Source organism: Poecilia reticulata, unplaced genomic scaffold (assembly GCF_000633615.1).
Source record: "Poecilia reticulata strain Guanapo unplaced genomic scaffold, Guppy_female_1.0+MT scaffold_304, whole genome shotgun sequence".
In the NCBI taxonomy this organism is placed as follows: domain Eukaryota; kingdom Metazoa; phylum Chordata; class Actinopteri; order Cyprinodontiformes; family Poeciliidae; genus Poecilia; species Poecilia reticulata.
In genome coordinates, this window is record NW_007615079.1 from 56,578 (window position 1) to 70,705 (window position 14,128).

General features: G+C 39.2%; 1 protein-coding gene across 7 annotated transcripts in view; it reads left to right on the forward strand.

Annotated features, from left to right (window-relative positions):
• Window positions 1-13,268, forward strand: part of LOC103460834 (FERM, RhoGEF and pleckstrin domain-containing protein 1-like) — a 36,050-nt gene extending 22,782 nt beyond the window's left edge. For 3 of the 7 annotated variants that reach the window (XM_008403149.2, XM_008403153.2, XM_008403150.2), the window contains exons 13-26: window positions 5,202-5,404; window positions 5,774-5,863; window positions 7,137-7,270; window positions 7,494-7,575; window positions 7,648-7,709; window positions 7,996-8,171; window positions 8,251-8,531; window positions 9,161-9,250; window positions 9,344-9,426; window positions 10,752-10,864; window positions 10,939-11,099; window positions 11,529-11,636; window positions 11,706-11,857; window positions 12,703-13,268. In XM_008403149.2, coding sequence (XP_008401371.1) covers window positions 5,202-5,404; window positions 5,774-5,863; window positions 7,137-7,270; window positions 7,494-7,575; window positions 7,648-7,709; window positions 7,996-8,171; window positions 8,251-8,531; window positions 9,161-9,250; window positions 9,344-9,426; window positions 10,752-10,864; window positions 10,939-11,099; window positions 11,529-11,636; window positions 11,706-11,857; window positions 12,703-12,778 — 1,811 coding nt within the window. In that variant the 3' untranslated portion in view covers window positions 12,779-13,268. Of the gene's footprint in view, window positions 1-5,201; window positions 5,405-5,773; window positions 5,864-7,136; window positions 7,271-7,493; window positions 7,576-7,647; window positions 7,710-7,995; window positions 8,172-8,250; window positions 8,532-9,160; window positions 9,251-9,343; window positions 9,427-10,751; window positions 10,865-10,938; window positions 11,100-11,237; window positions 11,383-11,528; window positions 11,637-11,705; window positions 11,858-12,702 lie in introns of those variants that run through there. The other 4 variants (XM_008403152.2, XM_008403154.2, XR_533007.2 and 1 more) reach the window with 3 other exon arrangements.
• Window positions 13,269-14,128: the final 860 nt, after the last annotated feature.

Here is a 14,128-nt window from a genome sequence, read left to right on the forward strand (position 1 = left end):
TAGAAACTAAAATGTAAAAGTAATATTCTACATTTTGTGAGCTTATAGTGTAAAAAAAACTATTTATTACTTCTTATTTTTTGGTAATGGCCACAAATACTTCTCTTGAAAAACATTCCTATTTGACATAAGTTTTTCAAATTAGATTTTTTTTTATCACCAAATTGCACAAAAAGATTTAATTTAATCATATTTTCAAATGTTCTTATTTATGAAAATGGTTAAACTAACATTTTAATCGGGTTTATTTTTTTAATTAACTGAAATTTATCATGAAAAATAAATAAGACGAGAAATTTTTCAATAAGTGACACTAATGTCTGAGTGAGATTTTGTTTTTATCCATTTTATTAATTTATTCCTCAATAGAAATTATAAATTTGTAATTCGACTTTCTCAGTATTTTAGAAAACACGTTTTCATGGGGTGTCCTCCTTTTTCACACAACTCTGAAAGTAGAGGAAAAACGTTTTAGTAAACTTTTCTCAACTCTTTATAAAAAAAGTTTGTATAACAGATTTTGATCAAGTTTAACGGCAGTTTTTGAATTGTAAAATTGATGATTTTTAACAGAAATCTGTCGTTTTCTACTTCACTTTCATATAGATTGTTTTTTTTCGTCTGAACCAGCTGTTGATGCCAGTTTATGTTCTTGTGACAGTCTTGTAAATAGTTAAAATTTGCGCATAAATAACCTTTTTTTTAAGGGGAAATCCTTCCTGTAAAATGTGCCATAACTTAAAAACTTTGAAAATCTTAAAGCTCACATTTGGAGCTCCTAGTTAAGATTATTTCTGCAAGTCTTCCAGCTGTTTCTTTTAGCATTGATTATATTTATATCGGTTTCTTCTGTGTAGCAGGAATGTTAGGTTTGTTGATTTTTAGCTGATAAATTTCTTGACTTGTTGAGGAGAAACTGATTTATCTAGGGGCGTTGATTTTTCTCTGACGTTTGACATGAATCTCTTTCTGTGTCCATGTTTGTGGCTTGAAATAAAACCGTAGAGTTTGACTTTGTATTGTGCAATAGCAGTTTTCCTTAGAGGTTTTTATTGGGGCGTTAGAGAGGGACCGTTGTGAGCAGCTCAGTTTATTTAAAGAAATGGTTGATCTTAATTATAGCCCTGTTTAATTGTATATGTTTTCCCAGAGAATGGGTTGTATTTTAGTGTTTAAAGTGGCAGGGGAGGTCCTTTTGAGCACTTTTTGTTCATTATTACAGATTACATTAACTCTGATATGGATGTTTGCTCAGGAGATCTGTTAAAGGTGTTTTCCCACCTGTTACGCAGCATTTATTAGATTTTATTAGAAAAATCTAAAAACCCAAAAGCTGCAATAATGAGGTCGTATAAGTGTGCACATCCATAAACTAATACTTTTTGATATCCTAAAAGTTGCATAAAACAATTGGTGTAAGGATTTGCACACTTATATTTTCCTCTAACAGATTTTTTTCCTGTTAATTTGTGCTGGTTGCATTAAAGGAGGGGGAAGTATTTTTCATGTTTTTTAGCACTGGTGTGAAGACTTTAGAGAACTGCACCCTTATTTTATACGTATCCTCGACTGAGATTGATTAGCTGTGAATTGAAAACAGTCAGGTTTTGTGATATATTTTCTGTTTCTCCTTCACATCTCTGTTTTCCTCACTGTAACTCAACAGCACCACCCACAGCTGTCTGCTTGTGCTTGGCTCGGCCCCTGGCATGAACTCCACACTCTGCAATTAAATCTGAATGTTACCTTTCACTCAGTCCAGCTGCTCTTTCCTCACCTCTTAAACTGCAGCTTATGGAGGCTCCTCATCTCCATCTGTCATTCGTTGCCCGTTCGGCTTCCTGTTCTCCACTTTTATTTTTGCTCTCGCTGGAACAAGCAAATTCAGCTCCAGCCAGCATTTCACACCAATTTAAGGTTATTTTTGCCTCATATTGTTCACGAATGTACTGCTTCAAATCTGATTGGGTTAAATGTGGAAGATGTTTGACTTTTTTCCTGCTTTTTTCTGAAAAAAAAAAAAAAGAACAACTTTCTGCTTTGAAATGCACTGTTTGTTTTTTAGCATTTCCTTTCTGTTTCTATGAATGCATGTTAACCAGGCTGGAAAAGTGTCACTTTACTGCTTTTTGCTCACTTTGTGTGTGTGTGTGTTGAGGGGTTCACAATGATTCACAATGTTTGAGATGCAGGTGATGCAGTCAAACATATCACCAAGCACATGCTCTTTACGTTTTGTTTTTCTTAATTTTCAGAGTTGTGCCTTTCAATCTCTTTCCCCTCCCGAGTGAATCACCTGCACTGCGTTTATTTCAAACATTCAGAAATCCGTTGTGTTTTGGATTTGTGCGACTTTGCTCCAGTTTTCTTGTAAACAGAGTGGGAGGGTGAAGACAGACAGACCAGCGAAGTTCATAATAATGCAATTATGTAAGTGCACAGAAGATATATTTGAGAAACGAGGCGTTTATGTTGTCAGATGCAGAAGTCTGCGTGTTGTCAGAGCTTGAAAACATGTATAAACACAGGGATACTGGAGCCGAGTCACACACTGTGCCGTCTTACACTTTGCCTGTTTCATATTTGCATTTGCTACCACTCAATCCCACTGATGCTTCTTCTTTGTCATTTTAATGAAACTGAATGTACAGTGTACAGTAACTGTCATGGCACATTAGGGCTATTTTAGGTTGAAAGAAATCTTGGAGCTGCAGGATGTGTTTTTCTGCCATATTTTTTCTTAATAAATTCGCTTTTGCCTCATAATAAATTTGATACATCTAGAAAAATTATCAATTGTTTTTTTAATACCAACCACTTCCACTGGCTCTGGATTTTTTTTTAACTACCTAAAAGGCCTTTCAAATGTCCTGACATTGTAACAGGCTACTATTTGTATTCATGCTGTAATTTGTTTGTTTATAGACTTAATCCAAACCAAATTTGTTAGTTTTACACTTTAATACTAAACTTATTCTTTATTCTTGTTATAATTACATAGTTGTCCTGATATTTGGTGAATAAAGGGAATAGATTGATCTTCTAGGAGTGAAAAAGCAGCATTAGATATGGGATACCAGCCAATGCTAACAGCCAGTTAGCTTAGCTTAACTAATTTAGCTTAGCTGAAAAGAGATGATAAATATAAAATTATCAGTTTACAAAGAATTAAAGTTAAAAGTGCAATGTTTTTTTTAATGGAAGCAGGAATATTTTGGTTATTTTGCAATTTGTTTTAATTTTTTAACTACACCTTACACTGGTTACTTCTTCCTGCAGCATTTAGCTTAGCGTAGCAATATTTGTTGAATGTCCATGGGGTTTTTTCTAGTCAAATATTTGAAAACAACTAAATTTAAGTCTTTTATTGTCACTATAAGAACTGTTATATAAAATTGTAGCGTTATTGAAACCAAAACTTTGTAAAAATTCTCAATCCAGTCCCTTTGTAAGCTTAGCTAACTGGCTAACAAAGCTACGCTAATGGTATCACCCAGAAAGTATACCAGTTATTCTCAGTATATTGAACGAATATCTTGAAATAAAGCTCATAAAAATGTGAAAAATGGAGTATTAGAATTAAACCTGCATGTTTTTATGCTGCTAGCTGCCGACTTTTGAAAAGACGTTAGCTAGCCTTGCCGTGTTGCTGCTAACTAAAACATTAGCGACTGCTCCTGTTTGCATGTTTATTTTCTACTTTTAAAGCTGACTAAATCACCAAAAACCTAAAAAACTGCCTAAATCTGAATGATCATTTTCTGATAAATATGTACAGTTTCACTCGTTTTCTATCACTTTTGCAACGCTGTTCCTTCACATCTACCGCCAAACTCTTGCTGGATGTTTTATTTGTTGCTTCTATGACTTTTCCTCCTTTCTTTCCTTCATTCGTCTCACTTTTTAATCTGTTTGTGGTGCACTAGTGTTAATAAAAGAACATTGTTTAACATAAAAAGGGACTCCAGAGTTCTGTTTGAACTGTGATCTCCTCCCCCTGTGTTGCATTGTGGTAGATGTAGTCTTCCTGTTAGCATGTGTGTGTCGTGTCGAGTTATTTGTCCATGGAGTTTTTTTTCTCATAGCACCGCCGCATAGATCTGCACTCACTGGTTGCAATGGTTTTACCCATGATGCAGTTTGATGTATAGCAGTGGAAACTTTGCAGAACTGGGCAAGTATACAGTCGAATTTAGAATCATGTAGTTTAGTAGTAGTAGCAGTAGTATTAGTACTAGTATTTGTAGCTGGTTTCTATGGTTTAATGGGAGAAGTTTGTGTAACGCTAGTATTTCATTGTGACATGCATATTTCAGATTCCCCACTAAGACTCAATTTGGCGTTTCAGAACCCCGCTATGCCCTGACCTACTTCCATTTGCTACACATTGCATGACTGAACATCATTACGTTTCTCTTGGAAGTTGAGCTTAATGCTAAAAATTAATTCTCTGTCATGTTTTGTTTTAGTAGATGTAATTTATTCGGGGTTCCTACGCAATCTGGAACTGGATTTTAGTATTTTCCAGTTTGGATAATTGTGGAAAAAGAAGTGTGCAGAAAAATATTTGGATTTCCAGATTTTATTGTTTTATTTACTTTTTATTCTCTACTTCCTTGTTTTATTCCCTCCTATCTCTTCCCTTCCTTTATTCCATATATTTTGTTTCCTTAATTCCTTTCCTAAGTTATCCTTTTTTACTCGTCTCCTTCCTCACTTTCTTCCTTCGTTCCCTCAACCTAAGTTTCCTACATCCTTCCTTCCTTCCTTCCTTCCTTCCTTCCTTCCTTCCTTCCTTCCTTCCTTCCTTCCTTCCTTCCTTCCTTCCTTGCTTCCTTGCTTCCTTGCTTCCTTGCTTCCTTGCTTCCTTCCTTCCTTCCTTGCTTCCTTGCTTTCTTTCTTCCTTCCTTGCTTTCTTCCTTCCTTTCTTCCTTCCTTCCTTCCAATTATTTGTAATAACTTGATGGCAAGCGTTAATATTTTTAAATTAATGTAAAGGATGGAAAACTATGGAAAATTGAGTTTAAAATGTGTAGGAACCCACATTATGGAGATGCTTTCAATTAGAAAATAGTTTTAAAAATTAATACTTTTATCTAGAATCTAGAAAACCAAATGTTCACCAAATTCAAAATAAAACTGAACTTTAATTTCATTTTCACACAATCTCCCCGTTTGTGTTTTCCAATCCTGACGTTCAGACGGCTCCGATTCCAAGGAATCTCCACAGGAAAGGCTGGTTCCGAACGGCGGCGGCCCAGGGGAGGACCAGGACAGGGGCGTCACCAGCATGACAGATGTGTATCAGATTCCGGGGGGTCAGCCACTTTCGCCGCTCACCAGCCCGCTGCTCATCGAGGCCGGATACGTCCGCCATGACGACGAAGAGGAGGCGAGGAGGAAGGTGTGCTTATATTGGAAAACCAAAGAATTTGATTGGATGAATGAAAAAGAAGAAAATTAGCAAAATGCCTGCAAATCTGCTCCCAGTTGTTTTATAATTTATCTACAACAAAAAGCAGAGAATAAGGTTGAAATAAATAAACACCTCACAGCATGATACTGCCACCACCATGCTGAATGTTTTTATTTTAAATTTAAAGGTTTTCATAGTCGTGGGAAGAAGAGACTGATAATTTCAGTTTTTTATTTGTAGAACATTTTAAAAAAGATTCACAATTTTCTTCCTACTAATGATCTATGTAGCTGTGATCTCTGTAGAGTTGGTGATGATCTGTGTAGATGTAGATGTGCTGTGTGTGCTTGTGTCCAGAAGTTTCCCACAGACAAAGCGTACTTCATGGCGAAAGAGCTGCTGACCACAGAGCGGACGTTCCTCAAGGACCTGCAGGTGATCACTGAGGTGAGAACTGCTTCCTGGTTTTAGCTGCGACACGTCGTCGCTTCATCGGCTCTGATGGACGAATTCCTCAGAAACGGTTCGGCCAAACGGCTCTGATAAATCTGGAATCTGATTGGAGGATTTTCCACATCTGTTAAAGTGGAAAAAGAAAAGAAAAGAGGAGTGGAATGCTGTCAGATATAACTAAATGTTCTCTTCATCATTTCCTTCCTTTTTCTTTTCTTCCAACATTTTTTCTCCCCTTTCTTGTTGTCTTCATGTTCTTTCTTGTTTCCTTCCTTCCATCTGCCATATTGTCTTCCTTGTTTGTCTTTTCCATTCTTCTTTCCAAGCTGCTTGTTTGTCTTTGTATCCCTTCTTTGATTTTACTTTTTCCTGCATTTCTTTCTTCTATTTCTTTTGTTGCCCCTTGTTTTTCTTTCTCTTTTTGTTTGCTTTCCTTTTGTTCTTTCTTTCTCTTTTCCTTCATTTTTCTTTTGTTCTTGTTTTCAGTTTTTTTGTCTTTTTTCAGTTTTTTTTCTTCATCTCCATCTTTTCTTTTCTTTCTTTCTTCCTTCCTCTGTTTTTCTTCTTTTCTCTTTATCATTCATTCTTTTTAAATATCTAGTTTTTTTTATGTAAATCCCGACTGGAGACTTTGTTTTCTGAGACCTTTAAACTTTGACCTTTAACCCGTCCTTGCAGCAGCACTTTGGTTTCTCTGCAGGTTTTAAACTTTGTTCAAATCTCTCTCTTTTTTTCCCCCTCCTTTCTGTTTCTGCATATAAAAATAAATCGTCTGCATCATAAATCTCCCCACTAGAGGGCAGTGCAGAGTGGGTTGCATAGTTTTACTCTTCTGTTTTTAACTAAAGTAACTTCAGGTTCAGGCTCCCGCTCTGAATCCATCATGACCTCTGACCTTTCCTGTGGTGAAAATCTCTCTGTTCACATTTTTCTTCTATTTTTCCTGTTTGACTTTAGTTTTCTGTTGGAAGTGGAAGGAAAGCAAGCTGGATGACCTCTTGACCTTTCTCTGCTCCCTCCCTCCCTTTCCTCACTTCTTTCTTTCCTTCCTACCTTCTGTTTTTGTTCATCTCCTTCCTCCTTGTGTTTCTTGTGTCCTCCTTCCTTTGTTGGTGTTTTTATTTAATAACCATAACATACTGAGAATTCTGGGAAGTTGAGTCTGGAGAATATTTTCAGTTAATGTGTCAAAGGTCTCGTCTTATTTTACCATTTCATGCTAATTTAGCTAATTTCCTTTCTGCTGTGTGTCTTCTTCTGTCCCCAGTTCTTCCAGAAAGCTGCAGGGAAAGATGAAGCCTTTCCAGATGTCGTTAAGAACCTGATCTCTTCCCACTACGATCCCGTCTACAGGTTTCACCAGGGATTCCTCAAAGAGACGGAACAGCGGCTGGCTCAGTGGTGAGCTCTCTTCTTCTACTGTTCTCCTCCTACTGAGGGATATAAACTTTATTTTGGTTCATAAGTAGTCCTCATTTCCTTAAATTCCTGCTTTCTTGTGTCTGGAAGTCTGTAAGGTGAAGTTTTCCACCTCTGTGTGTGTGAACTTTGGTTCAGCCTGCCCTCTAGTGGAGATTACATGCAACTGCATATGAATCAATAATAAATGCTCTTCCTCCTGCAGGGAGGGTCGGTCCAACGCTCACATCAAAGGAGATTACCAACGAATTGGAGACGTTTTACTGAAGAACATTCAGGGTTTGAGGGTGAGAGTTCGTCTGGATTTCCTCCCAGATTGTGGCGATTGCAGATCTAATCGCTTCCTTTTGTTCCTGCAGCAGCTGACGGTTCATCTGCAGAAGCATTCAGAGTGCCTGGTGGAGCTGGAGCGAGCTTGTAGGTAAGGTCAGAGTTCAACTGGAACGCAGCATAAGAGCAACTCTGAAGTTGGGAGGTTTTGTGGATTTTAAACATACTGGTCAGGCACCAGTCTGACCTGTTTAAATTGGATCTATTGTGCAAAATTCACATTTTGCATGTTCTTTCTTCCATTTTTGTTTCTACTGCGTCTAATAAGTTGATATCTTTTGTGTCTGGAAAACCTCCCTGTTGTTGAGTCTGCCGTTGCCTAGCAACCCCAGTGTAGCTCAGGGCTTACCAGGCGTTAAGTCTGAGTGTGTGTCCAGGTCGAGTCGTAAGGTGGAGGCCGTGTGCAGGGACTTTGAGCAGCAGAGGGTTTGCTACCTGCCGCTCTACATCTTCCTGCTGCGGCCGCTGCACCGCCTGCTGCACTACAAGCTGATCCTGGAGAGGCTCTGCAAGCACTACCCGCCCACCCACGACGACTTCAGGGACAGCAGAGGTGAGTGGCCTGGTCTGGTCTCCGCCCGCCTTTTCCCCGCCGTCACCCCTCTAAAACCCGGCCGCCCCCGTTCCTCCAGCCGCCCTGGCAGAGATCTCGGAGACGGCGCTGCAGCTTCAGGGCATCATGATGAAGATGGAGAACTTCCAGAAGCTGCTGGAGCTGAGGAAGGATCTGACCGGCGTGGAGAACCTCGTCACGCCTGGCAGGGTGCGTCTTCCTCCACGCTGTCGCCTCCTCAGGTCTGCTGGAGTCCGGCTGACGGGTCGTGTTTGTGTTTGTGACCTGCAGGAGTTCATCAGGCTGGGCTGCCTCAGCAAGCTGTCAGGGAAAGGTCTGCAGCAGAGGATGTTCTTCCTGGTACCAATCACAGCTCCTCTCAGTTTACACTGCAGCTCCTGAAAACTAAACACTGGGATATTTACAGACCTCAGTACCAAAACCAAGTAGCTCTTCTTCTCATCTTTTTCCTTCCTTTCCTTCTCCCCCCAGTTTCTTCATTCCTCCCTCATCTTTTTTCCTACATCTATTACTTGTTACATTTTTCTTTTCTACCTTTCAGCATCTGTTTGTGGTGTTTTCTTTTTCTCCTTCCTTTTGTTTCATTTCCATCTTTGTCCATTTCATCTTTCCTTTTCTGTAGTTCCTTTCTGACATGTCATTCCTTCTTTCTTTCCTCCTTCCATTTTTCATTCTTGTCCTTTTTCCCTTCCTTTTCTCAATCTTTCTCTTTCCTTCTTTCTTTTGTTCCTTGTTTTCTTTCATTCCTTTCATCCTTCTTGTGCCCTTCCTTCCCTTTCTTTCCTTCCTATTTCATTTTCTTCTTTTTGTCTCCTTCCTCCTTTCCTTCTCCCTGGTCTCTAGGCGCCTCTTTCATACATTCAAAGTTAACTTTTGTATTAAATTTGTCTAAAATCTAAGTAAATGTCAGATAAATCTTGTATTTTACACGATGCCGTGTAGGAATGTTGTCCTTCTGCTTCCTCCAGTTCAGTGATTGTCTGATGTACACCAGTCGAGGAACGACTCCGTCCAACCAGTTTAAGGTCCATGGTCAGCTGCCGCTGTACGGCATGACGGTGTGTGATCAATAATAAGATCAAAATAACAATTATTGATCAGATTCAAATCTATTGAGTGTTTTTTCATTCATTTCTGCTTCTATTCTTCAGATCAGAGAAAGTGAGGAGGAGTGGGGGGTCCCTCATTCGTTTACGCTCTTTGGACAGCGGCAATCTGTGGTGGTGGCGGCCAGGTGAGGAAAACGACATATCTCAGCCGTTTTTATTCCTCCAGAGGCTTAAAAATAAGATTCTTTTTTTATTACACATCTTGTTTTATTTTGTTAAAGAGAAAAACAAATGACAGAAAATAGTTTTCATAAAGTGGCTTTTATTTTATTCATTCAGTCGTTAAGCTGATCCTTTCCAATCTGATTCTTATGAGTTGAAATTTGAAATGACAACTTCACAAGATGCTCAACGTTCATCATTTTATTTTTTATTTTTCATCCTGGTGTTTTCCTAAAACTACGACTTCATTCTGGTGATCTTAGCACTTTATTCTCATATTATCTCTTGTTTTACTAAAACTGTGTTCTTGTAATACTGTGACTTTATTCTTGGAATTAAAAAAATAAATAAAGAATGATCCTAAAATCATGTCATCGAGTCGATGAGAATTCAAAGTCCACATAAACAGAAGTTGCAAAAATCTTACCAAGTATTTTTGGTTGATTTTCTAGTGAAAATATCTTAATACATTCTAAATAAGACAAAACAAACTAAAGGAGCTTGTTTTAACTCAATCATTTCTTAAAATTGAGAAAGAATTACTTGCAGATTCTTTCACTTAGAAAACGACATTTTTAGCTTTTTATGAGTGAAATAATCGGCCAGTGGAACTAGTACTTTTTTTTATCAATATCCTCCCAACTTCCAGGAAAAAATATTGTCCAATCACCATTTTTTAAAATCCTACAGTCTTTGTAAGGTAATAAAAGGTTTTATGCACTTACTTTGTCTCTTCCCATAAAATGTGTTATTACTGATAAATGGCATTTTTATTAATTAGAAAAAGGTACGTACAAAAGTCCCACCCCTTCACATGTGGTACCATTGAAAAGCCCTACATGTCCTCTCCAGATACCAAAAGGAATTAATTCAGTAGAAGGCAGGGGGTGGGCGATATTCAAGTTTAGAAATGTCCTCTACAGAGGACAAAAATGAGCTACTGGTAGTCAGGAGTAATTATTAAGTAATTATTTACTTAAAACAAGCTCCTAATATCTGCAGAAAACTTAGTTGTCACTTAGTTTTGTCTTATTTCAAGTGTATTAAGATACTTGCACTAGAAATTTGACCAAGAATACTTGGTATGATTTTTGTTTTTGCAGTGCAATATGTCGGCCAATCTGAACTATGAAGGAGTGCATTGGTGGGGGAAAAAAAAATTCCCAAAATTCCATCTTTAAAAGTCCAGTTTTTTGCCCAAACTGCTCTTGAGTTTGGGCAAGAGCAGTTTGGGCAGAGTCAGAGATTTAGACATCATGTTTGTTTGTTTGTTTGTTTGTTCCTGCAGTTGTGCTGCAGAGATGGAGCGCTGGGTGGAGGACATCAGGATGGCCATCGACCTGGCAGAACAGAGCAGCAGCCCAAACGCCGAGCTGCTGTCCACCAGTCCACCCGACACCAGTAAGATGATCCCAGTAGACCAGCAGTCAAACTGGTTCCAACACCCGTCCAGACGCCGTGTCTTTGTCCTTCAGAGCCTTTGGAGGACGCTGGAGCCGAGCTGGAGTCGGAAGAGGAGCTCTGCGGCTCGCGCTCGTCCCTCGAGCGCCAGAGTCACCGTGGCAACACCACCGTTCACGTCTGCTGGCATCGCAACACCAGCGTGTCCATGGTGGACTTCAGCGTCGCCGTGGAGGTGCTGCTCTGCTGTCGCCGCTCATCTGTGCTTCATTCTGTGTGGTTTTCTGCTCAGCTTGTCTTCTCTTTATCCACCTGTCCTCTTCCACTCCATCTGTGCCTTCATTTGTTTATCTGCTCACGCTGGCATCGGTAGGGCCGGTCAGTGAGTTCATGAGGCCCCGCAGTCTCACCTTGTGGTTTGCAGCCATTCTGTTACTGACATCTGGTGGCGCAGAGAGGTACTGCAGCAGCCGGGAAAGCACTTCTCTGTTTAGAAAGTTGTTCTACAAGTCAAATTGGTGAGAGTTTTGTGAACGTAAAGAGTAGATGGTAATAGAGGCAAGCAGCTTTCCCTTTTTACTCAATTTGTCCAATTTTCTTTTCAAAATTGTGAGCAGGGGTGTTGTTTTAATGAGCTTTGGGCTTCCTGTGCTTGTGTTTGCAGAACCAGCTCTCAGGTAACCTGCTGAGGAAGTTCAAGAACAGCAACGGCTGGCAGAAACTCTGGGTGGTCTTCACTAACTTCAGCCTCTTTTTCTACAAGTCGCACCAGGTAAGACGTGCAAACACGTAATGAAGAGTCGCTCTGGGATTTCTGTAACAATATCTGGCCTTCCTGCAGGATGAGTACCCTCTGGCCAGCCTCCCCCTGCTGGGCTACTCAGTCACCGTCCCGGCCGAGTCCGAGAACATCCACAAAGATTACGTGTTCAAGCTTCACTTTAAATCCCACGTGTACTACTTCAGATCAGAGAGCGAGTACGCCTTTGAACGGTGGGTGTTCACTCAACAAAGAGCAGTGATTTAATCTAGTTTTACCTGAGGAGTGAATGTTTTATTTAAACCACAGAAGACATGAAGTTAGAACTTACAGGGTTCCTACAAAAGGTGGAAATATCAGGAGAAGATCTGAAGTGTTTTCCAAATTTGGAAAAATTCCAGGATCCTTCTTAAGTTCATAAGTAATTTGCTCCAATAAGACATAAAAAAATATGCACAGCTAATCATCTGCCCGTCTGCCTATCCACCTGTACATCCACTGACCAATCATTTGCCAATTGGTCCATCAACCCTTCTGTCCACTGGTTAAAACATCCCTCAGCCCATCCACCTACTTGTGGGTCCAAAGGCCCACTACTGGTCATTCGACCAACTGTCAGTCCATTGACCCAATTGTCCATCCATCTACCATGTTGTCCGTCCTCTTTCCCAATCATCCATCAATGGGCCCAATAATCTTTCCATCAACCCTTCTGTCCTCCTAACAATGCGTAATTGAGTGAATTCTTTTGCCAATCTACCCATTTGTTGAACCCATTCATTGGGCTGTGTGGTTCATCTCATCCATTGATCTGTATGTGTGTCCATTTACCCATCACTCCATCTACAACCTTCACCTTCCCATCCTCCCACCCATCGATCAATCTGTTTATTCGTCCATTGACCCAAATATCAATCTGTCCATCAATCAGTCCTTTGCGAAAACGAATACCATTGTAGAATAGGTGTAGTAAATTAACAAATTTTATTTGGGACAATAATTGACCAAGAAATTTGAATTTGGAGTATGAACTGATTTCTGTCTCAAACCAAGTCGGTTTTCTTCTGTTGGTTCTCAGGTGGATGGAGGTGATCCGCAGCGCCACCTGCTCCGCCAGCCGCCCCCTGCTGAGCTCCAGGAAGGACCTTTACTGATGACTCTGTTGTCTTCACCTCGGCCTTACACAAAACCACAGACTTCTCTTCCAGCGTTTTAAAAATCACTTTTTTACACACCAACACACTTGGAGGTCCTCAAAGTTCCTTTCACACCATTTATCTTCAATGTTCTGACTTTTTCTGTGCCAAACTGGAAAATATTAGTAGTATTGTCCTTATTTCCACTTTTTTAACTCGACATATTTAGAGCTCCATAAAGCAGATGTGTGGATTAATCATGATGCCAGATTAGGACACAGAATCCATGTTTTTCTTTTTGTAATTCTTCTTTGTACAGTATTTTGATAACACTGTGAAAATAGTTTTTTCCTCCTTCGTTTTGTCTTCACTGAAAAGAAACTTCAGACCTGCTTCCAAAGCCGACAGAGATTTCTTCTTTATCGCCTTCTTCCCAGTATTTTTCCAGCTTTCTGGAATCGTTTTGAAAAGTTTGTGTTCATATGAAAAATAAACAAAGCAAATCACACATTGTCGTGTTTTACTTATAGAGATTGCAGGTTGTCATCCTTCCTGACGGTGTTCCCCAAGGCTTTGTGTTGGGGATCCTGCAGAATCATTTTTTCAATTGGCTTGGGAGCCAAAATATCCAGTTGAAAATACTCAAAATTCACTAAACTCTCTAGTATTTTTCTTTTTAATTATAATTACAAAAAGTTGGTTGTATTTTTAAAAATGTTACCTCCTGAATAAACAACCAAAACACAATATTTTAATGAAATAAGCAAATGAGACTTCAGTAGATTTGAAACAAAAAAAGCGGCAAAACATATCCTAACATTTTTCACTTGATTTTTGTCGTTTTAGAAACATTAACAGAATTTTTCTAATTTTTACTTTATTTTGCCACCTTTAAGTCAGCATTTCATTAGAAGCCACTGGAAGTTTTTAGTCAATTTTACTAATAAATAGAATTAAAAACCAAAACCTGGGTGAAAACTTTTACATTTTAAGAGTTGACTCCTATTTCAGTCTTCTCATGTCTCTACGCACTGGTTTGTGCTTCTTTGTCTACGGATTATCTCAGTAATCCAGACAAAAAAACCTGTTGCCCTACTTATATTTGTGCAAWAAATAAAAAAGCTTTTGTGTATGAGAAAAGACGAACACATATTGAAGAATTCAAAAGCACCAGAACAAGCAGCGACTTGTTAAGCAGAGGAAGCAACATTATTCATATTCCTGCAACACAAAATACCTCAGGATGAGGCTGTAGACTCTCCAGATCACAAAACACACATAGACCAGAGAAACAACCCAAAAAGATCTGATCCAGTGTTTCAGGACACAGCGGTCCAGTCAAATCACACTGAACATCAGAATAAGCAA